The 25,445-nt window shown below is 36.0% G+C and overlaps 1 protein-coding gene across 1 annotated transcript in view; it reads right to left on the bottom strand.

The window, feature by feature from the left end:
* Positions 1-25,314, bottom strand: part of oca2 (oculocutaneous albinism II) — a 47,282-nt gene extending 21,968 nt beyond the window's left edge. Inside the window, exons 1-17 of the mRNA XM_020918905.2 lie at positions 25,275-25,314; positions 22,369-22,584; positions 18,511-18,606; positions 17,539-17,733; positions 17,271-17,328; positions 17,066-17,138; positions 16,611-16,768; positions 16,458-16,540; positions 15,573-15,726; positions 13,314-13,385; positions 10,579-10,644; positions 9,998-10,054; positions 8,819-8,943; positions 7,425-7,563; positions 3,174-3,306; positions 984-1,131; positions 99-156 (exon numbers count right to left, since the gene is read on the bottom strand). Of these exons, the coding sequence (XP_020774564.1) occupies positions 99-156; positions 984-1,131; positions 3,174-3,306; positions 7,425-7,563; positions 8,819-8,943; positions 9,998-10,054; positions 10,579-10,644; positions 13,314-13,385; positions 15,573-15,726; positions 16,458-16,540; positions 16,611-16,768; positions 17,066-17,138; positions 17,271-17,328; positions 17,539-17,733; positions 18,511-18,606; positions 22,369-22,583 (1,830 nt within the window). The 5' untranslated portion in view covers position 22,584; positions 25,275-25,314. The remainder of the gene's footprint in view (positions 1-98; positions 157-983; positions 1,132-3,173; positions 3,307-7,424; positions 7,564-8,818; positions 8,944-9,997; positions 10,055-10,578; positions 10,645-13,313; positions 13,386-15,572; positions 15,727-16,457; positions 16,541-16,610; positions 16,769-17,065; positions 17,139-17,270; positions 17,329-17,538; positions 17,734-18,510; positions 18,607-22,368; positions 22,585-25,274) is intronic.
* Between the last annotated feature and the right edge of the window lie 131 nt (positions 25,315-25,445).

Here is a 25,445-nt window from a genome sequence, read left to right as displayed (position 1 = left end):
ATTTGTCTTAAGTGAACTTTCAAAGAATTTCATTATTACGATAAGATCTGGACCTGTGGCGGTGGGGCTGGGGTGAGGGAGGGGTTAGACGGCTGTACCTTCTTTTGCAGCTCCTGTATGTTCTGCTCCCAGTTTTTGTCTTCCTGAGAGATTTGTCTGCCAGAAAGATATGTTGAGTATATATTTCAATAATAAAACTGAACAAAAACACACACACACACACATTAATATAATGATTTGTAGGGATATAACAATATCCAAATCTCTCGGTACAATGTTATCACAATATGCAGCGAACAGTACGATATTTATTGCAATATTCTGAAGAGGCTGATATAATTGTAGATCAGTAACTTTCTTGCTTTTAAAATACCTTGACACAATTTTGGTATGCATTTAAGCAAAGGAACTTGTAATTCAATATATTGTGACAGCCCACGATATTATTGTGAGACTTTTGACGATAAGATATCACCATATTTCAGTTATTGCTACATCCTAATGATTTGGTCTTGAAAAGTTTGACTTTGAGTTTCTAAATTATTTCATAATGACACTGCAGAAAATAATCAGGGACTACAGATGGAAATTACTCATTTAGCTATAATCTGTTTTTATGAGCTTGTCTCTGAACACTGTCCCTTCAAATAAAAACTAAACAAAACTAAACTGAAATGTTATGGTCAATGCCAATGAACTATTACATTCTGTTAGTATTATCATTATCCTGCTTAATAAATAATATACAATGCATATTCATACAATTATTACAAAACATTGGGGTAAATTCTTTGAGTTTAATTTAAGTTAAAGTTTTAGGATTTTAAGAGGGGCTATATATTCCTAAAATGGCTGCTGCTTTACCTTATGCAAGTCCTACAAAATTAGTACTTTGCTATCACAAGTGGTTGTGTAACAGGGCTATATAAAAAGGTAAAAGCACTCTCCCTGTCACTAAGCAGTTATTTCCTTCTTCTGCTCACCTCTGAAAAGTTTTCATCAGTTTGCGAAGTAGACTTTCCAGATTGAGAACTTTTTGCATCAGGAGACATTTGACAGCGGTCTCCTCTCGACTCGCAGGGTTAATGCGCTGGGCAGTCTGTCTCCAAACCAGGATCTCATGCTTTAGTTCTGCAGGCAGAGGGCACATTAACAAACATGAGATTTTAAAGAGTGCAGGTCAAATCAATGTACATACAGTAGATTCAACAACAAGAAATATAAAAGTGTTGGTAAGTGTTGTATTGAAACAGAGGGGGTTGAGTAGGACCATTTCCAAAACTGTGAGTGGGCTCCTAGCTTGATGTGGTCTTGTTATGTGTAGACCTGCTTCAAATCCCAAACCCACCAATAAAACTACATTATTGTTCCTTGTTGTTTTATGAGATTTTGTGAACAGAACTGTGTTTTGTTTTTTTTTTTATTACACAGGTGGGCATTTAGCTTTGTCAGACTGCTGGGGTCAATCTAAGGTTCATCTTTCCTTAGTCCATGTCACTGTAAACCTCATGCAGGGAATAACACAGCTGACTGAGGGGAGCACTGACCAAGGAAATACAAGCTCAGAAACACTGCAAGAAAAAACATGTCAGGAGATGCTTTCCAGAGAGGCTGCCGGGTGACACTTAGTAAGAGGAAAAAAACATCTTCTGAGCAAATGTCACAATTGCATCAGCCAAGATTGAGCTGATAAAGTGAGCTCAGCGTGAAGAGCTGGAAAGTCCCAATGAAGGAGCTTAGAAATAGAATATCAAATCTGTGTGGGACCAGGCAGAGTCTATGGTGGCCTGCTGTAGACAAACATCATGAAGGAAGGTCTCAGATTGAATTATTCCTCTTAAGGGGGGTCATGCCAGTATGAGAAGTTATCATTTGACACAGTATAAATGCTTGGTTAAAAAGTGTGTCAATATAGAGGCACTTGTGTCAGTTTATTTACTTATTTTTATCAAACTAAACTGAAAAAAAAAAAAAAATTCTTAACATGACCATAGCTAATCAAATGGCTAACAGGCATTCTTTTTTTTTATAGATTTTGTATTAAATGCCCTTCTTGATGCTAGATCCATATCCAGGATTGTGATGAAACATACAGGGCAAAAAGGTACAAATAAATTGATACTATTAGGTATAAATATGAATTAAAACTTAACCCCTTAACCCGATTGTCACAAAATTGACTGTCGCAAGTTTAAAAGTTTAAATAATCAATAGTCAATGTCAAAGGAAAATGCAACACAAAAAGGTGAGCGTGTCCAATCCACTAAACAAGTACACCATATTGAATGCTAAAGATATGATTTTATGCAAAAAAGGTAACTCAATATGCAATAATAAAGAAAACATACAAAATAATCATTACAAAAAAATGATAAAAAAGGTAACTCAAATCTGACAGACATATACATCATACATGGTGTACAAAATCCGCACATGAGTTAGTTAGAATAGAATAAGGTCAGAAGATCAAGCAGGCGGAGAAGAACAGGAGTAACATCATGTGAATTTCTTACATACACAGTGAGAAGAGCTGTCTTCACTTCAGCACTATATTTACAGATGTGTTGTTGTGGAAAATCAAAATGTCATCACTTCTGGTTTGTCCTTAAGAATTAACTAATAATACAGTAATATCATTATAATTGGGATAATGATGAAAACAGGCATCTTGTATTTGTGTTCAATTCCAACAAGAAAATGTAATGCATGTTTTTAGGATTATTTAGGGTCTATACTGGGTTGGGGTTAAGGTTAGTGTTAGGATAAATAACTAGGCTTAGCTATTTTGTATAATCACTTATATAGTTATTTAAATAATTAAACAGCCATGAGTTAAAACATGAGATAAGGAAGCTAGACAGATCGCTGTAAAGTTACATGCTACCATGATTTAAACAGAAATTATTGACAAGGTACAAGGTTCTGGTTAATGTATTTAGTTTGATTTAGATTTTATTTGTATGTATATAATATTTACAATAATTTAATAATTTAGTAAATAATGCTTCTCTCATGTGATCATTTCATGCATATGTAATGTTCTGACGTTATCTAAAACTCAGCTGGTGATTTACGAAATGAAATGAAGTTGTTTGTCCAAGTGAATAACACCTCCACTCTAGACATAATTTACTGTGGTGTAGAAGTGATTCACTGGCTCTTGACATACTCACCGACTATTTCAATGGACTCCTTGTTATAAAGCTTTTTGTTCCAGTACAGCATCCTTAGAAATGGGAATGAGGTCAACAGCACCAGGCAGATTCCCAGAAACATGTAACCAGTGAAACTGGCAAAATCTATCCCCTACAAAAAGAGAAAAATATGTTATAGCCTACAATATTTTGTACATTTACTGTTCTGTGAAAGAGACAAACTGAAACACACTTTGTTTGCCTTTATGAATTACTTTAATTTATATTACTTTAAGAAAAGAATATACAAGAGATCATGAATATAAAAAAATGATAACCCCAAATAAGATCATCTACTGTTCTGTACTGTTCTGAAAGGTCAAGTTCATTAGTAATAAATGTGATATTTGTCTTTTAAAATGATTTTCTCTGTTAATTAATTGTGATTCTGGTTTTGCCTTCATTTGGAGCTAATACCAGTGGGTCTTTGTAAAACATTCAGTCACCAGAGAAAGTTATCACAACAGAAATCATACCATCCATGAGATGATTTTGTATGTATCACAATGTACTTCACAGATCAAACTTTGTTACAAGGACAGTGAGATAAGGGCCAGTGCCGTTAATTTAAAAAACACTTCATGTGTAAAATGACTTAAGCAGAAGTAAAAATTACTGAAAAAAGTATTCAAGTATGCAAGACTTTAGAATAAAAGCATTAAAAATGGCAAAGAACACTGCTCAAGTGCGGAATTACAGTTTCAAGCACGGGAGAGTTACATTGGTAAAATGAAATGTGAGTTTTATTTTTAAGTGTAAATACTATGTAAAAACATGTAAATAGGAGTTAAACATATGTTACTTTTAAAAGTGATAAATTAACTCTAAAATGATGCTCTATTTACTTCCTCTCTGTGGATTTCACCTCAAAATCCCCCTGACACAAACAACTGAGTATGCAAATGATCCAAGCTAGCCATGCATGCTCTCACAGGCTGTCCTTATCAGAAGCCAGACATGAGTGGACGAGCTCTGGTTCCCCCGTGGCTCTGTCACTGGGGAACTGAGCCAAGACAAACGGGACACAGAGGGACACCGAGGGACACCGAGGGAGTGCAGACTGAACCAGAGGAGACTACTGCTGCTCAGGGCCAAACGTCACTGTGAAGACCCCACACTCGACCAAGAGGGAAAGGTCAAGTGTGCTACTGAGATGCGCCATCATTATAACCATCTGATCTGAAGGGCTTAATTAGATATGTCAAAGGTGCATTGTGTAACTTTTCGGTAGTGGGTCTGTCACCTTCTTGTTTCTATTCATTCATTGTTTGGAATGTTCCACAGTATGACATTGAACAGATCTGCCTTACATTTATTCAAATACAGGTGCTTTTATTGCTCAAAAAAGCAAGCATTCTGACTGTGACTCCACAGATCTGATCAATAACTTTCCCCGGTTTGGTCTCCATGATGATAGGAAGGATAGGAAGACTCCACAGATCTGATCAATAACTTTCCCCGGTTTGGTCTCCATGATGATAGGAAGGGTTGAGGTCATACTGTAAAACATCTCAGACAAAGCAGTAACATCTCCATGGAGAAAAACATTAGACGGCCCTTCTGCCAAAAAAGTTACACAATGCTGTTATGGAAAAAGACTATTTTTGTAGAAACTGATGAATGTTGAAGCAAAGACGCAGAGTTTATTTCTGGCAAGAAATTGGTCCAACAGAACAACCAGCAGCATGTCCCCCAGACGTCAGACCCCAAATGATACAAGCACCAAGTTTATATTCACTGGGAGGACAAGAGGACATACATTTCAAAGTGAGAACCTCCTGCTGAGGTGTGGCCAGATGTGCTCCTGTTGGCTTTCCTGAGCAGGATGTACATGTGGAGTTAAAACAATACAAGGTGTGGTATATTCTAAGGAGAGAAAGAGGTCTGAAAGCCAACTGCTTGATCTGATTTACATCCATATTCACCTGCTTTGGTCACTTTCAGACAAAATTACTTCCAGACAAAATTAACAAGCAAAAGGGAACAGAAGTATTTATGTTGAAGGGTCTTTCTAACTTTAACTACCCAACCAAATGAGTTTTAGTTACAAGACCAAACGTGTTTCTAAAAGATAAAATAATCACACAATATTTTAATTTCCTTTAATACACCTTTAAAATACAGAGTGACAGAAGCCAGAAGTATAAGTGAGTAGTAAGTATAGTAAAATGTATTGGTTTCTTTCTGTGTTAGTATTCCACGGTCATGAGCAAAAAATAAACGCATGAATAAAACATGTATAAAGAATGTATAAAAATGCACCGTGACCATGATCAATAGTGAGGTCACCAGCAGCTGTACTGAAAAATCAAGGATGTTGTACAATCGAATCTATATAATTTAATAAAATGATTGAAAATTACTCTTAGTTAACAGGTTGATCTCACTGTGTAACTGTATTATGTCAGTGGCTTAGTCAGGTCCTAGTTCTTGTCCAAACAGGCAAAAAACAGGTTTAAACATGAAGATAAGTCACAGGTGTTGAACAGTATATGTGTCAGGAGAGTGGATTCTGAAACTAAGGGTAAGGACAGCATGACAAATTAAAATAAAACCCCTAGAACAACTATGCACTATAAAGAAAGCTAACAAGCTACTCCAATGATAGATATATTCTGATCCAAATATCATTCAAATAATAAGGATTAATCAGTTATTAAGGTGTAGCTCCAGCAGTCAGAGAGCTGGAAAAAGAGTGCACACTGTGTTCACTTCTATGATTTATGATTATTTAAAGCAGGAACATAAATCTGTTCTTTGCCGCTATGTCCTCATCCATTTATCACTTTGCTCAAACATCAATAAGACCATGACTTGTGCAGTTATGGTATGCCCCTAAATATGCTACTGAGGAAACACACATAATATACTATGCAAATTACTGTAATGAAATGTTCCCACATATGAATATATTATTTAGAGCAGACCGGTCATTTAACTCTTAACTTATTATGTGCTTTGATGGTAAATTACTATAACAATGTCCAGTCCTCATAAGAGAGCATTTTGAATCTTTGAAATATAACATGCTTCTACAGAGTGGTACTCAGTAATACAAAAGAACTGTGGATTCATTAAATGTCTTTGAAGGGCAAAAGGGATTCAACATAAACAGAACAACTGCATCATTGCTTGCCATATTGTTGGACTATTTTACTAGTCACTTATCTCAAAATTGTTAGTGAACATTTGTGTGTTAAAAAATACTAATGGGCTAATTTGCTATCATGCGTGCAGAAAAATTGGTATAGAAATATGTTGCACCTTTTTTGAACAGACCAAATATACTATAATATGTGCTGGTATATGTATAGATTATAATATAGTTGGCTACTCCGTTTTTCAACTTTAAATTTTGTTTTAGCCTTCCTCTAAGGGACCGTAACACCATATCAATAAAAGAAAACCAGGAGTGAGACAGTGTGCAGGAGGTTTCTTGAAAACAGCTAAGTGCCTCTCCTCCAGCGTACCTGTCGCCCAGTCAGGTGTGCAGAGTCTACACAGAAACTTTGAATTTTACATATAATTGTGTTTTGAGAATATAGCAAAATAAAAATTTAATTCTGTGAACTGGACAAAAAAAACATGTTTACGTTATTGTTCACTTGACAGAATTGAATTTGAATTTTGTTATGGATCCTACCTAGCCAGGCTGGTGCCACCTAGTGCCTTCGCTCAGTTTCATTTCTCTCCAGCGACTAGGTCAGGAATCGAAATACACTAGATGGTTTGCAAGAACCCTGGAAGTGCGAGTTCGGGCAATCAGCGAAGAACCATACATTCTGTGTTGTTAACGATTCTAGAGATTGATGATTTAAAGCTGAAACAAAGAGAATGTTTGGTGAATTTTATCAAGAGGAAAGACGTTATTGCCCTTCTTCCTACGGAATTTGGGAAAAGCTCAATACAACAGTTAGCCCTGTTAGCGGTGCATTACATACTTCACGGCCAAATAGCAACAATTGGTTAAATTTTAAAAAGTGCACGCCTACTGTCGAGCAAACAAATGCTAATGCTGCAAAGTCAGAAGGTTTCTACAAAGTGAAACCGACTGATGAATCAGGCTAGATCCTACCTGGACGACTGAGGGATTACACAGGCATATTATGTCTAATTAGACCATCTTGGTCAGATCTTTCAATATACTGCATTATTCGTGGATTTTAAGCCCAAAATTAATTCCCTGTTAAAATCCAATGAAGCTCTTAATTCAGCTAGTTGAGTGCGTACTTGTCTGCGCAGGTCCTGGTTGGATACAATGATGACGTTGGGTGGGTCTCCAACAGCTGTGGCCGCTCCTCCAATGTTGGTGAAGATTACCTCTGCAATCAGGACATGCCGGGGGTCCAGATTAAGCACCTCACACAACCTGCAACACAGACCACAGATCACATCACAAACACACACAGCAAAGCCCTTTAGCTCTTTTTTGGAGGATTAGAGACAACAGGTGGCAGGATAAATACATGAGGAAACAGGATATTGGAAAATGGTGGACTGTAGTAACTATTAACATGTTTGTATTCAAGAGATTTTACACTATTTGGGCGGTATGTTAGGAAAACTGATTTTTGTTTAGGGCTGCATGATGTGAGTGGGAATATATATATATATATATATATATATATATATATATATATATATATATATATATATATATATATATATATATATATATATATATATATATATAGATTTCTGACAGCAAACACTTATGATTAGTGTTCCAAATGTATATTTGTTTTCAAATTGTTCTTTAGGATGCAGTTCATAGTGCACATAAAAAAAATATATATTATTAAACTTTTTTTCTGTATTTGCACAATTAAAGCGTTTTGGGTTAAGGGTGGAAATATCTGCTCTATTAGTACTAGTGAAATCTGGTAGTTGAAGTAACAGTAAAAGTATTAGAGCTTGAAGAATATCATCTTGAAGTAACAGCTTTACACATTTCCATTAGTCCATTAACAGGTCACGCGTCTTATTTTTAGAAGCCAAATGTCACACATGTTGTGACCACTGACAGAGGTAAAGTGTTTTGAGATGTTAATAATGGCAATTAATTCAAAGGGGCAGAAACAAAGAGGCGGCAGAACACACGGTTCATTTGAAAAACACAATAGTTAATTGTAGATTCTCTAAAGAGCCGGTTTGGGGCTGCAATAATGTAGGTTTGCCCAAGGACACACAGTACTTGCATGTGAGCACATTTGTACAAAATATACAAAATTGCACAGAAGTGGCATCCATTATTTGAAGAAATTTTACCTTTCCTGTTTTTTACATGTTAGTGATAAAATAGGCCTATATGCAGAAAGAAATGACAATAGTATGACCTGTATTTGATAATATATATGTTGTTATAATGTTTACTTGCTTTTTAATACTATAGTGAGATTAAGATTTTGAGAAAAGACCAATTGTTTTATCCATCATAAGTTGGATCATCATAATTAAGAAAGTCAGTCACAATACTATATCTGGAGTGTATTTGTTGTGTATTTAGTATTTATATATTATTTGATATAATACATTATATTAATTATAATGTTTATTTGTTTGCAACTATAGTGAGATGCTCCCAACATCTGCTCTGTAGTCAGGACACATATCAGAGACTGTACCTGATGGTGACTGGAGTGAAGAGCATCATGGTGGTCACATTGTCCAAAAACGCAGAGAGAATGGCAGCAATGAGACACAGAATCATAATCATGGGCCAAACTCTTCCTCGGGATAACTGATAGGCCTGAAATGGCAATCCCAAGTTAAAAAGAAAGTTCAAGAACAGTTGAGAGGTACAGGTATAATTGGGCCGATTGCTGTGGTAGAGAATATAACTGAAAAACATACCTGGAGTTGTGTTTTGTTCATTCACTTTGACTAACCCTTTATTATTAGTCTGTCTATATCGCCAAAGCTCAAAATGTTCTGTTCTCGGATGTCATGTAGTATTAGTTCATGTTTTAATCATATGTGAATGAAACAAAACAACACAAGTCCGGGTATGTTTTTGATGAGGAAACATTATAACATAGATTAGAAAATAGCATAATATGGGCCTTTTAACAAAAAAAAATATATAAATAAAAATAAAAGAATTACAGGTTTTATTTATCTGAGGTTACTGTGGTATTTGACAAATTTGTATGCAGATGCCCTTCTTGTTGCAACCATCCAAATACAAAAAACTGTGACCGTGCAAAATGCGTGTGACATGTTTATTAATTTTAATTATGTTAAATTGACTTCAGAAGACATTTTGTTCTGGTACTTTAATTTCCACAACATTGCACCATTGTTATTGCCTTCTTTGCTAATTGCACAGCTACTACCAACATTACGCAACAAATTATTTTACTGCTAAAACTGAAAATGTCTTCTCCCTTTCATCTTCAGATTAAATTGAATAAAAAGTCTGCTTTACCCTGCCATTCATGTTAAGGTTTTGTCTGAAGCTATAGTTCAATAGCATGCCAAAGTCAGTTTTATACACGAGACTTAAGAGAAAGTAATGACCTACTTCTCTGTCCTGCCCTTACACAATAATGACATGTTCTCAGATTGATATAGTATATTTTGAGCACAATGCAAACAAAAGCATCAAAGCTTTCAGGTCACTTTTTTGGCTCTTCAGAAAAAAACAAACAAAACTAATATTATTTAAGCACAAAATAGCTCAAAGGCTGTCATCTCAGAACAAGGTGAACAGTCAAAGGGGCTTTGTAAAAACATCCTAAATATAATCGATCTTTTGTCATTTTTGTTTAAAGATCATCGTCTTGAACAACGGCAACTTTCACCTTCACAGCGCAGTAGTCAAAGAATCCAGTCTCAGAGAAAATGGCGACAAGAACCATCTGAAAGGAAAAAAATAAAAGTGACAGGGTCAGCCTCCAAAATAAGGCTATGAGCTAAGATGACCATTTCTTGTGAATAAAAAATGGGCCCAGGAGTCACGCATTAACACCTAAACTTAGATATAAATAATTATTAACAAAGCAGCCAATTTGAAGGGCATTTTCCTAAAGGGGATCTCTGCTCACAGGATTTTAAGCATTTGTGACACAATTTTGCATTTTAGAGGTAGCACTCTTGTTAAGTTAAGAACCACTAATGGGGGGTAATTTATGCATGTTGTGTCCAAATTGGGTGATACAACAAAAAATATTAGATATAATTTTATCAATCTCACAGTGATACTGGAGAAATGCATTTGTCAAGGCAATCCTTATTCAGTAACATGGAAGGAAGCTTTACATGTATAAGGAATAATACCTACATAAGCAAAGCAATAATAGAAAAAGAAAATAAGCAAAAATGACAGATGACATTATACATGTTGCTATAAACATACTAATATAAATAGTAGAATTAAAAGTACCATGCCAAACAGCAGAGCCAAAGTCTCATAGTCGATCCACTCCACCACAGTGACAAGGCTCGGGCGCTGTGGAAACACAAAGGAAATATAGAATTTAAATACTCAAATATTTTTTATTATAATGTATGTATTTAATCAAGTAAATGTATTAGGTCATAATACATGAGGTCAATGTAATGCTTGTGACACCTGCCCTACACTCAGTGTATGTAACGTGATGATTTAAGATAGTTATGAGCTATTTATGAGCTACAAGTGATAAATACAAAAATGTTGGTGGTAAAATAATGTCTCCTACATTTATTTCATTGTTATCACCTGTTGTCCGGGTTTAACATGTTTGTTTTTTGGTTTTTTTAGCATGGTTCTACAGTGCCTCTCTCCTCAATTGAAATGTAAAGTTAAATCAAAAGAAGTTTATATCTCTTAAGGCAATACACAGGCATTCCACAGTTGCCAGTAGTTGCATATATAAACCCCCAAAATTGGAATTTAGCCACAAATTGTACTAAATTAAGAGTAACGTTACTTCAAAAAATATTGCTCAAGTCAAAGTAAAAGGTAAAAGTCCAAAAAATGTAGTTAAGTGTAAAAGTATTTGGGGAAACTACTCCTCAAGTAACTTAAATTAAAAGTAACTGGACGAAACATCTGATTTGTCATTTAAAGTTAATGCAGTTGCGAGGATAAAACATGAAATAGAACTCATGTCTGGTATTTTCACAGTGGGAAGAAAGTACAGTATCTGTAAATAATGTCTCAAGTAAATGTATGAGTTCATAATACATGATGAGGTCATTGTAATGCTTGTGACACGTGCCCTACACTCAGTGTATGTAACGTGATGATTTAAGATAGTTATGAGCTATTTATGAGCTATTTCAAGTGATAAATACAAATATGTTGGTGGTAAAATAATGTCTCCTACATTTATTTCATTGTTATCACCTGTTGTCCGGGTTTTACATGCTTTTTTACATGGTTTTACATGGTTTTACAGCGCTTCTCTCCTCAAATGAAATGTAAAGTGGAAACTGCACTTTTAAAGTCACAGTCTGTAAGTCTCAATAGACCAGTCCAGTCCTTGTTTTCCCTCCGTTACCGGCAAAGGTAAAAAATAGAATAATTAATTAAAAAATATGTAGAAACAGAATTCATTAGATTGCTGCAGGAAATGCTTAGTAGTATCAATATCCTTGCTTTTAGAAAGTTTCATGATGAAATATAAAGTTTAACACATGTAAAACTTAAAAAAAAACATAATTTTTCCGTAACGGAGGGAAAAGTAACGGAGGGAAAATTACCATTTTTTTAGACTTGTAAAACACAGGTTTTACCAGATAATAATACCTAAAAGTTTTAATTTTCATAAGTATACTACCTAGAGATGTAGATTAATTAAAGATGAAGCTTGAAAGTTACCCTGAAGAGGCTTTGCAGGTCTTTGAAATTTGGGAAGTAATTCTTGTTCAAGGCTTAAAAATTGCACGTGACATGGTATGTTTAAAATGTATGTAGCTTTAGAACCAAAATATGTTACAGAAAAAGGTAAACAGTTTCATAAACTAGAGTACATATGCTATTTGTTGAACACATTTTTATATCAGATGCATTAACTTGAATTTTTGGCCTTGCTGTATACTTCTACTTGACCGGGCTCTGTTTCATAATTAGCAGGATTGCCTCTATTGTGACCATTGTTATGTTTATATAATGGAGAGAAGATCTTGTTTCAAACAGTCAGACATGCTACTCTCATTTTTGGAGATGAGCATGCCTGAATTCCTTTCAAAACAAGATCTTGATTCATCCATTGACTGCTTGCATTGAAAAATCAACATAAAAAAAAAAAACACAATCATTGTGACCAACTGTTGAGGGCACAGAGAATTCCTGTTGTCAGTTGGATTTTGCAAAAATAGTATTGTGTCATATGACTTGTTTAAATTGTGTTGATTGTATGATGTGCATTGTTTTAATACAAGTTAAATTGAAATGGAATTTTGTGGTGGTTTTTATTATTTTACATTTGTAAAAGGGATTATGAACTAGAATGACCACAGCATTTACACTGTATTTAGTGAAGAAAGAGTTACTGTTAATATTAACATGAAGAACACTCTACACTATTTCTACTTCATAAAGTGTTAAAACATTGCAATATTATTAGTTTTTCACTATACACTACTGTAAAAAAAAAAAAAAAAAAAAATTCAGACTTTATTCACAATGTCCTTTGTGTACTCCTTTAATCCAGTTGGGTCTTGGTATAAGTTTTTCTTTGACTTTTGTCTAAACTTATTATGTCAAAATATATATTAAAATATTACAATAATATAATTCATAATACAACATATAGTTATCAAATATCTTCATCTCATATCATACAGCCCTTTCAAAATGTATTAAACTACAATTTGATTTCAAGTTTATTCTATGTGAGGCTTGCATGATAGATTGGTGGTCACATTATTAAGTTTACCTAGACCATATCAGCCTTAATTCTCCCATAGGTCCTATATTACACAAATTTTACTCTTGCGAGCTTTAAGCCGTGTTATAATGCTGTTACCTCTTCAACATGAACATGTCAGCTTACACAGACATGTTGTGGTAAGATCAGAGAAAGGAAGATGCAAGCGTCTGTAGAACCATCTAAAGATAAAACTGAACTCTTATTGTATCCACATAGACACTTTAAATGTTGCTGTCTAAAGTATATCAGATATACTTACATCACCGATTACAGCTAGAGCCGCTAATGCCGCCAGAGACCCCAACAGGGCAGCCAAGGTCCGGTGGACGATCTGAAAACATAATATTAAAAAAATGTCACAGTATGTCAACAAGTGCTTAATTTTAAATGCGAGGGTAAAATATATTGCAATATTAATGGATGCGTATCTATCTATGGCACTGGGAGCAGTGAAAGGGTGAAGTTGGGTGAACCTGTCTGTCAAGAGGATAACAGAATGTGACTGATGCATATTGACCTGACACAAGCGCTTAGCTCAAAAATTCTGATTCTACAGGCAGGACTTTACTGTGAGCACTTTTCAGCTGATTTCAGAGGTTCAAATAGTGCCATGAAAACACAATGTAACCAGGTTACATTACCTGTAACAGGTTGCTTCTACTGCCTTTAATAGTTTAGTAGACTGTCTTTTATAGGCTGAGTATTTCTAATAAGGAAGTCAATTAGTAATAAAAATAAGAAAATGTTTACACAAAGAAGGTAGATTAGCAACAATTACAGGTCCCATATTATGTAAAATTGACTCTTGTGAACTTTATGCCAATGTTATATGCTACTACCACACCAAAGACATACTTAGAGTTGTGTTTTGTTTGAGTAACCTTTACTAATAGTCTGTCTACATCTCCAAAGCTCAGAATGCTCTGTTCCACCTTGTGATGACATGAAGTGGCAGTTTACAAATTAGTATATAACTTGCAATCATCCAAAAGATATAATAGAAAGAATAGAATAGCATAATACAGAGGTGGGACCTGCAAGTCATAACTTGGACTTGAGTCAGACTTGAGTCACTATTTTTAGGACTTGAGACTTGACTTGATAAAACAGACAAAGACTTAGTACTTGACCTGTACTTGAAGGTCAGTGACTTGGGACTTGACTTAGACTTGTGGCCTGTGACTTGAGAAGACTTGATGCTTTTCTTAAAAAATATATGTTTTTATAAAATACTTTTCTCTTTACAGTTGATAAATGTGGTGCTGAATTTTACAAGAACAAACTGGAACATTTCCCTCCCACTTCTGTTTGTTACTTTGACTGTAACTGAAGTACTGTTATGTGGTATCCTCAAATGTACTACAGTAATACACAGAACAATACAATAATATACAGTACAATACAGGAAAACAGAGGGAACTACAGAGAACATGATCCTTCCATTTCACTGTTATTAAACACTCTTAAATCTTAATTCTTTCTGTTCTGATCATAATAATTCACACTCTTGTCAAGACATTTAAAAAGGAATAATTAGCATTTCTACAATCTTTATATAAATACTCATATACCATGACTTTTTAAGCACAATTTATCTTAAAATTCATATAAATTGCAAAAATCTAAGCTATAGTTGGTACTTTTTTGGTTTACTTGACTTGAAATGACTTGAAGCTCAAAGCAGATGACTTGGACTCGACGTGGACTTATGGGCCAGTGACTCGAGACTTGACTTGGACTTGCCTGTCTTTCACTTGGGACTTGACTCAGACTTGAGATTTACTTGAGACTTGCAAAACAACAACTTGGTCCCACCTCTGGCATAATAAACTCTAGCAATCGAGTGAACCAGCGTGAATATCTACGCAGTCTACCAGATACATTTGATCATTAGGGCATTACTGTCACTGTCATCTTTTTGCTGTTTTTGAATGGTGTTGTCTCACTTAGTTTGTTCACACCTTGTCTAGCTCAAAAGATAAGTCTGGGTAATTAAACCAGACTCAAACTAATGAATACTGCACATGAGGAAGTGAATGTGGACGTGCTAATGTTGCCTACAGTGCACCACTTTAATGAATGTAATAATGGCTACTGCGTGTTGAATATAAATGACCACGACACACCATAATTTGTGGACTAAATTAATCATTGCGTATCTTTCTATACATTGATGGTGATAAAGGTCTAATAATATCACTATCAGTCATGTTAATGGTTTTAGTATGAGGCAAGATATTTAAGATGCTGCTAGGAATATGTCAGTTATTTTGAAAAGTAGAAAAATTACTCTTCTGAAATGACTTGCATTAATAGTGCTTATGACCTTATTAGAGACAGCAGTGACTTAGCAAATTAAACTGGCATTTGGCCGACTTTTGGCACAATTTACATAATAAGGGAAACGTGCAAAAAGAAGTAAACTCCATTTTGAGGAGTCTTTTTTTCTTGGTTAATATTTTTGACTAGTACAACGTAAACAAATATCCACAGGTGAAAATCCTCGAATATATATTACCTCAAAAATGATGAGGATGTAGACCCCAGTGAGGATGATACCGGCGATGGCCACCTGCGTCTCCACGGTGACGTAGAGTGACTGATGGGTCATGGACAGGGGCACCACCTCCTCCTCCTGCATGAAGGCCTGTGCCGTGATGCTGATGGGGTCACTGGTAGAGAAAGACAGGTCACTGGGCACAGCTGAGAATATTGTAATAATTATAATATTGTACATATCATTGTTTTATTTAGTTTTTTATTAATTAACTTATTTAAATTTACATTGCATAAAATGAGTGTTTTGAGTGGAGAGATATTCATAATAATTGGAACTAAAAATCAGTTGTGTGACATTGTGGCAGTGAGTACTGTTTTGAGACATCTTATGCAAATTTTTTCTCATGTAGTGCATGTGATCTGAGGTCTCGGGATTTTGTCTTTATTGTGTAATGGTGTCTGAAAGTTATTACGGATAACTCTTCAGGCCAACTTCATATCAGATGTCCTATAGGGGGTGCTTTACTCCACAAACCAGATCACATTTACAGGCTGATTTCTGAGAATGATTGTTTCTACGAAAAGGAATCTCTTAAGTTACTTAGTCCTCTCCCATACACAGTGTACTTGCCTCAGGCTCAGAGTAACTAGGATAGTTTTCAGGACCTCATGACTAACTCTACAAACTCAAAGATCAAAGTTGAATTCATGTTTCTTACTCAAAGAGCTATTGTTAAAACAGCCTATTAGGAATCCCTTTTCCAGTGACGATAACAGTATGTATTTTTAAGCTTAATTGAGATATTTGACTGCTGTAACCTACACTGGACAATATGACAATACGTGTCCCAGCATTGTTTTAAAATAAATAAATACAGAATTAAATGTGTAGTGTTTCTTTTACCTGCTGAGCATCTCAAATGTCTTTGTTACCACAATCTGGTCACTGCGCTCTCCGTTTAGAGGAATGGTCCAGTTGTGAATCACCTGCTCAATGACATATAAATGACACAGTCCTGGTGCAGTAGCAGTGAACAGGGGAGGGGCAGTGTTTCACCTGCTGGGCTCTCCGCCTCCTCTGACCAGGCTCATCTGTCTGTTCCACCTGGATCAGGATGTAGTCCTGACTGATCAGATCCACCATTCCTCGAGAAAAAGGCCCAGCGACCTGCAGCTTCAGCAGAGCATTGTCACGGAAATCTGTCAAGTTCATAGCTGTGCTGTGTCGTCAAGGGAAACTGAACTGGCATTGATTTTATGACTGTATTACTCTGATGGTACAATATCTGATGTGTGATGGTGAGAAAGCTAACAGTAATGTACATTTTTTTAATGCTCTGATGTTGTCATTTTCATGGCATTTTTACCAGGCTGCCAAAAATGTATTTTAGCAGTTATAAATATTAGTTCCTCTTGGTAAAAATAAGACAATGAATTAACTTCTTAAGGTGACTGTAGTCTTTGCTGCTCCTTAGCAAATATAGATGTAAATATTGCAGTAGAGAAGGATACAGAAACTGTCTGTGGGTGACACCGCCAACATCCTCCAGGGGTTGTCTCTGTCTGGATACATACTGAAGAAAAGCTGAAAAGACAATCAATACATAAGCATGTGGCACAACAACAATGCTGCCATGTGTTTGGATTCCTATAATAATCAAATTGTTTATTAAACTCCAGCATTTTGAAAAGCATACATAAGCACAGATGTACTTACACTGGAGAGGACTACTATGGTGAAAATACAGGCTGTTTTGGCGGCCTTCATGCAGCACCTGAAATTACACAATTGGAGGTATAATGATTGTGGTACTTTAGCACAGAGTCTACCCATATTTTTTCAGATACTAATGATGTCACCCTCTGAAATGTTAACATATACTGAACAAGGATTACTGCAAAAACACATTTCACAGGTGTACATAATACTGTGAACAATTCAAAAACTATTAAAACAGTAACATCTCTATTAAAGCTGGTCACACCTCATGTTGTGTGTGAGTTTGAAGTTGAGATTGAGGTCGAGAGAGTCGTTCTTGTCTGAGGAGCTGGATCGGGACAGCGACAGACTGGTCACCTCACTGCCCAGTCTGAACCTCCTCTCAAAATCCAGAGAACTGTGGCCCCAGTGTTCATCCAGTCCGGCAAACCCAGGGTCGTGTACGGTCATGTAGGTGATACTGCAGACACAATCCAAACAACAGCCAATCAGCACTCATCCTAGTCTGTGATTTCACTGACAAATTGGCACCATAGGTTCACCAGAAATAGTCACTCTTTAAATGAAAATACTGACCCATATTTGTAAGGACCTGTCAATCAAATAGGATCATGATATTAGGAGGAGTTCATGCATTAAATCACATCACTGTCATGTGATCAAAATTACAATCCCTTTTATAAAATATGACAACATCCATAGTCCAGAAAGGTCGAAGGAAAGTAGTTTTAGACCATAAGTACATTAAGTGTAAGCCAGTTTGGTAATTATAATTGTACTTATAAAGTCATAGTATATTTATATATGAGTAGTTATAGAGTATATAAGAGTTGTAGAAATGCAAATGTTTCCTTTTTAAATGTCTTGACAAGATCTTAGAGTGAATCATTATAGTCAGAATAGAAAGAATTCAGATTTAAAAGTGCTTCTCAAGTCTTCTTAAGTCACAGGCCTCAAATCCGAGTCAAGTCCCAAGTGTTAGTCCATTTTATCAAGTCAAGTCTCAAGTCCCACAAACAGTGACTCAAGTCTGACTTGAGTCCAAGTCCTGACTTGCAAGTCTCTGCTCCCTCTATTATTGCTTTCATAACTTTTAGGAGCACTGCTTAATTCTACTACTACTATTCTAATACTGCTAACAAAAAAGGCCCCAAGACCCCAAGAAGAAAAAGTTAAAAATATTCACTTGAGCACCTTTCCCTCATTGTGAATAAATGTATGGACATAAACAGTTCACCTGTCATCTTGTGGGAACCTTAACAGAGGAGATCTCTCTGTGATGTTGGCTGCATTGTTCTTTCCTCGGAGGATGTTAACAACGCTGAAATGGTGCCTGAAAACAACACAAAAATATCAAAAGTTACACCAAGTACTTTTACATATGCTCACATGATAAACTTTTAAATGGATAGTTTTATAAGCAGTGTAGGAGGCTGGAGTCATCAGTAACTTGTCACTGTCATGCCTCAGGGGGGCGAGTTAGCAGCTGGGAGGGATCATATGAGTGTCTAAAGAGGTGACTTTTACCCTCTGTAACTCCTCTGTGTCCTTGAAGATCAGACTGAGGCCCCAGAACAGCTGAGCTCACATTACTCTATATGTATATGGTTGTTATTGTTCATTTTAAACAGCAGGAAGCAACAATTATAACTGTATCCATCAATAAACTATTTAATTAATCAGGATCACTTCTTGTAGTACACATGAATTGTGACATTGTGACACTTTTTAGTAAGTGTATAGATATTTTGCATTTGACTAGGAATGTTGAGATTATTTGGGTAATTGATCGACAGCATTATTTACAAAACAATCATAAAAATGAAATATAAACATATTTTCTTCAATTTTTGAAGCTAAATCATCATTTCAGTTAAATCTACACCCCAAAATATAAAGTCTAAATGTTAAATACGTTTTAGCTGATTATTTATGTCAGATGCACAGTTTTTTTTTTTATCATTTACAAAGTTGATTTTAAAACATAGCCTACCAGACTAGTACCACTAACTAAGAGTAATTCATCCTCTAAACCCTAACCCTAACCCAAGACAACAATACACATTTTTCTCCTTTTCCGAGTAAATAATACTGGCTGTTGTTGTGACATAGTGCATAAATAAAACCGGTAGATTTACTCAGCTATCTACAATTTACAAAAAAACAGAGAGAGAAAATCCTAGTTTAACAGATATAAGGAAAGACTCTTAATGAAGAATCCAAATTTAAAGCAATTAAATGGTCAAAACAGTGAGAGTCATAAGAATCATTGTGTAACCCACTCACAGTGAGCCCAAGCTACAGGAATTCTTGAAAAAATTAGAGGCCTCTTCAGATAATCTCTTAATCTGAAGGAATTTTACTCTCTACCTGCTAATGTAAAAAAAAAAAAGCAAAATACAAAGCATTCTCACTTTACCACGTGTTTTGTATATGGTCTATATTAATGAACACGTGGTGTGGCTAATGACTGCTTTCCATCAATGGAGTGAGGATGTGAGCATCTATGGGTCTACAAATGTTTACTTCTCCAGTCAGACTTTACTTTGTGACACGGCAGGAGAGTAAAGACATAGAGATAATCCAACATCAAAGACTCCTGGCCTGATATTGATTTTGTAGACGAGACAAAGCATCACTGTCTGGCTCTCAAACTTGTCACACCAAGTACCACTGTATTAAATATTTGGCATACGCACACCAATAGGGCAATTCCAATAACAAAAACTGTGCTAAAATAGGTAAAAATTTGTAGTAAATCACGCCTAAACTACATACACAAGATCTTAATTTGTTAAAACTGATCTTGAGTAAATTACTAAAGCGTATATTAAATGTATCTTATTAAAGTAAATGAAGTCTAAAACGGCAAAGGGGCGTGAACTGACAGAAGGCCGGTCGGGAACAGTTTAGATTCACAAATGCGGAGTGACAGGCGCTTTCATTATAATGATGCACTCGAGAATTTGTTTAAAACTTCAGTATGACCAAGGGGGGCTCCGCCAGTAAAGGTTACAGACTTTAGTTTACATCCCAGTTTGTGCATTTTAGAATACTTGACTGTCAGAATAGCAGATATGTCTGTTTTTAAAGGTCCAGTATTACACAAAATTGATTCTTGTGAGCTTTAAACCATTTTGGTTGGGTCCGTTGGAAGGTTGTTACCTCATCAAAAACATATCCGGAGTTGTGATTTGTTTCATTCACACACGTCTGAGTAATCCAGTCTAATCTAAAATTACACGTCCAAAGATTGAAATGCTTTGTTGTTTGTGATGTCATGAAGCAGTAGTTTACAAGTTAACAGCTACCCAGGTTAACAGAATCCCCAGGGCTGAAATCATCCAAATGATTCTACTGAAGGTGTATGAAGTTTAAATCCACATGTATTACCACATGACATCACAAAGTGGAACAGAGTGTTTTCTGTGTGAGAGAAGAATTTGCAGTATTTGTGTGTTAAACTTGTGTAAATTAAACAAAACACAAGTCCAGGTACAAAATTATAACATAGATCAGAAAGAGTGTAATATGGGTCCTGTAAACAATTTATTTATTATCATTATGCCATCAGTGCTTTCAAATATAATTTTTCTGATATGGATGCCATTTTGAGGACTTTTTTGTGTGTTTCACATCATGACCCAAGTGTATTTCTCTTCATCATGCGCCAGCTCTAACTTTGTACACAGAGCAGAAGAAATCCCACTTTAATCCTGATAACGTCACGACCACGGGCTTGAGGTAAGCGCCCCCACCCCCACCCCGCACCCCCTGGCTGACTGAGACCAGTCCTTTCTGTGTGAAGCTCTTCTCAAGAGCATTCCACTGATTCACATATGTTCATAAAGCAGATTTACACAGCGGCCCCTGAGTAATGTGACTCTGCTCGTGTGGCTCAAACTCCATCAGCTGTTTGGCGACTCTAGCACTTATTAGGAGGAAGAGGGGTGCCTGGTCTTGAGAGCATCCAGTACCTCAGAGTCAGGTCTTTACTTAGACTCAAAACAGTGCTGTTTTTAGGTTTTTATTCCACACTCTGCTCTCTTCTCTTTTAATGCCCATTTTATGATGATTATTTATGTATTGATTTGTTTGTATCATGATTGTAATGCCATTCTTATTCTATAAAACACTCTGATTTACTTTGTGTACAAATTGTGCTATAAACTTGCCTTGTCTATAGGTTATGTTCACATTGTTGTAGAATCTCAGATGAGGGGTAGGTACCGGTCTAATTCTATGGACAATTCGAGCTTTTTGAAAGAAATAACCAAACATTTTGAACTTTGTCATACTTTGTCAAGGATTGGTTCAAAAATTGCCATACTGAACCTAGTATAATGTAAAATCTGACAACTGTGTCTGTGTCTTTGACCAATGTCTTCACTTTTCAATGCAATAGTGAAATTTTTTTCCAACAATTGGTCTAGAAAATAAAAAGATATTAACCAGATCAAAGACTAAATCAGCCAAAGAATTCCAACCTGCCCTCCACCTCAGTTTTAAACTATCAGCTCTCTAGTATGTTATGATGCAAATCTAACCTATATATGAGAATAATCTGAATGGGTGTATCGAGAAGAAGGTTGGACCGAGCTTATGATTTACTCTAATGATTATAGAGATTAGGTTTTAAACATACAGTTATCTGAAAATAGAAATGCCAGTGCCAGCTCTTGCACTCCCAACTTCTTACATATGGAGCCAATCTATACATGCACTTTATTTATATATCTATCTATATATCTATATCTATTTATATATGCTTCATCTAAATGATGAAAAATAAAATACTTCAATGTACTTAAAATGTAAAAAAAAAAACTTTTTGCTAGATTTCTGTTGAACGAGAGCTTTCAGATATAGCCCAGCACAATGGTTGGTTTGTTGGTTTTATTTCCAACAGTAAGCTTTGCTGACGTGATCTTGTATTGTCTATGTCACTGTATCAGCTGGTGTAAAAAACACACAACCCTGCTCTGTTTTGGCTGTTGTATGTTCTTTCTGGTCTCATGATATTCACTCATTCATTCCCAGCCTTCACCAATGTACCGTTTCACAGTCACCCTGAAGGTAGAGGAGCCAGACTCACCCATCCTCCTGCCTCACAGGCACAAAGCCCTCTGCATGGATCACACACTGTCCCGACTGCTGGAGCTTTTGGGTGTCTCTCCGCTCGGACATGCCCTGGAGCAGCCGCAGCTCCCCAAAGTTTCCCCCCTCTGGACCCCTCAGGCTGCGGCCCTGTCCCTGTGCAGACGCTTGGGACATCTCCATCTCCAGGTTACTCTTATTCTCCAGGTACATCCTGAAAAAGACATGAATGTTTAGTTCAGGTGTATTTCTTAGAGTTTATTAGAGCCTAGATGAGAGTTTATGACCAAAATGCTCAAAGGACTCCCCAATATGTATAAATGCACCAGAAGCATTGTTATTCTTTGCTGAGTTTCAGATGATCATATCATTAGAGGCCTGTATATGGGTTTCAGTCATGGAACTTATTCTTTTTATGAATATCATTTTGATGATTTTTCACCATTCAAAAGATACAATATGTTGTTTTGATTTGTTAATTAAATAAATGTTACAAATTTAACAATTTGAAGGATTCAGTAATTAATAAATATGTATTATTTCCTTTAGAAAACCTTAAAGGTGCACTATGTAAGTTTTCTGATGAAGAGTTTGTCTACAGATGTTATTGCTTTGGCTGGTATGTTCTAGCCTGATTCATCAGCCGGTTTCAGTTCGTGGAAACGTCTGACCTCGCAGCATTAGAATTCATTCGCTCAACGGTAGGCGGGTACTTTTTTTACCAATTTTTTTTGTAACCAATTGCTGCTATTTGGTTGTGACATATGTAATGCTCCGCTAACGGGGCTAACTGGTATATTAAGCTTTTATCAACTCCCGTAGGAAGAAGGACAATAATGTCATTCCCCTTGATAAAATTCACCAAACATTCTCTTTGTTCCGGCTTTAAATCCTCGATCTCAGGAATTGGTGACAACACAGAATGTATGGCTCTTCGTTGATTGGCTGGTGCCTGGACTCGCACTTCCAGGGTTTTTGCAAACTGTCTAGTGTATTCCGACTGCTGATCTAGTCACTGGAGAAAAATGAAATTGAGCGGAGGCACTAGGTGGCACCAGCCTAGCTAGGTATGTTCCACTGTATGACATTAAATGTATCTATGTTCCCTTTTTTCCAATTAATCTTAATAAATCAATTGAAAGTGTGTGTTCTTAGAGTGAGCAGGGACACCTCTCCACAAACCTGACCTGTAAATTGGGCTGATGGTGTCTACATGGAGATAGGCAAGCTTAATGCAATTCTGAGGTACCAATCCAAGCAAAAGAAAAACATCTCCATAAAGACAAGCAGGACCCTACATCCAAAGATTACACAGGATATCTTTAAAAAACATGTGGTATTTGATGAAAGACATCATCACATTGTATAATCTGACACAATTATTATCTATCCAGTTTGAATGAAGTCATAACAAAATATCCAGTGTTCCCATCAGTTTATTATGCCAATCCACGTTTCCATATCAAATCGCTGGAAGGACACTGTGTGGTCACTTTATATCACAAACATCTCCTTCATATGGGCAAAACTCCAGAACAAGGCCTTGTTCCAGCTCACGGTTTTTAATGACCAGTGGGGTATGCGGATCACATTCATATAAGGCGCACTGTAACTGGTGAGAACTGAGTGCACTTCACCTATACACGGCTCCAGTGCATGCATTAACATCAAAGTCCATTAGAAGTGCTGTCTGAATTACAGGCTCTATTAACAGCAGGTCAGTGGAGGAGGTCAGACATGTGGTCCACACAAAAGCGACGTGATTTAGACTGGATTATTCCTCACATGAACTCACGTGTGTCATTCAGAGCTCAGACGCACAGACTACAGTGTTATCAGGGTAAAAAAAAGGGGGGGCAGGGACTATTTTCATCTGAGAGCACTGGACTGTACGTTGAAATGAACTTAGAACTGTTACTTTTTTTTCTTTTCTTTTCTTTAGTTTTTCTCTTGGCCAGACTTACAGGAAGAGTGAAATGGTGTGAAGAGCGGGTAGAGACATTCAGATAATAATTGCAGTTGGGGTTTGACCTCCCATTTTAATATAAAGGATTAAATTAAAAATAAAATAGTGACAGGTAATATTAGTAAGTTCATTTTGTGTAGTAGTTTAAATAAATCTTGTAGAATGATCGACATAAGTATATATTATGAACAAATCAAATGAAAATACCAAATACTCAAGACAGCCTTATTAAAACAAAAGTTATTATAAGTATTTTACACTCATTCACTGTTTAGACTCACGTATCCACTGTGTGTCACTGATTTGCATGAGATTTCACCTAACAGCCCCTGCATCCGCTTGTGATGTCCTGAACAGAGACAGAAGAATGGCCCGTCTATATCCCATCATGCCTTGGGGCGCCTTGTGACAGTAAGGGTGATCTGCTTTCTCTAAATTTTCCCCCTCATTCACAGTGGTAAATCTAAATACAACTCAGCATCAACTGTGTAATTTATAATAATCATGGGAGTGATGCGGGGAACGGATTACATGCAACAAGTGCGAGAGTCAAGTGAAACTTTTAGAGCAGTAGTTTCAGATCTGTCATGTGTTTTTTTCAATCCCAAATAGATAAAGAAAATCAAATCTAAATAAACATGAAAGGTTTGAATACAAATACAAATTAAGAACAAAAAACTATAATATTATAACACAATATATTACTACTGGTATAAATATAGTATGTCCTTAAGAATAAAGTACTAATATATGAATGGATTTTAGGAGATTTGAGGAGAAGTTTAGCTCCAATGCGTGGTGTGCGTGGTTAAAACCTGCTAAACCAAAGCTTCTTAGCGTCTATATGAAATTGGACACACAATATAAAGCCATACATTAATTTGAATAAAGATAACAAAATGAAATAAACCACAGATATGAGCATCAATGACACTTACCTTTAGATAATTAGATAGTTACAAATGAAGATGATGGATGATGAACGATGGTAATGACATTAATATCCAAAAATGTCCCAAAATGGTACAGTTAGTTAAATAGTTTTTAGCTGGTGTTTTTTTCTTTTTGGCAGTGGGAAACAGAGAGAGGCTGAGCAGTTGTTCTCCTGT

The sequence above is a fragment of the Boleophthalmus pectinirostris genome, unplaced genomic scaffold, assembly GCF_026225935.1.
Source record: "Boleophthalmus pectinirostris isolate CB_2022bp ecotype Guang Dong unplaced genomic scaffold, ASM2622593v1 HiC_scaffold_7, whole genome shotgun sequence".
NCBI classification, from domain to species: Eukaryota; Metazoa; Chordata; class Actinopteri; order Gobiiformes; family Gobiidae; genus Boleophthalmus; species Boleophthalmus pectinirostris.
The sequence above is the reverse complement of the archived record's forward strand: the minus strand, read 5'-3'. Positions and strand labels throughout refer to the sequence as shown.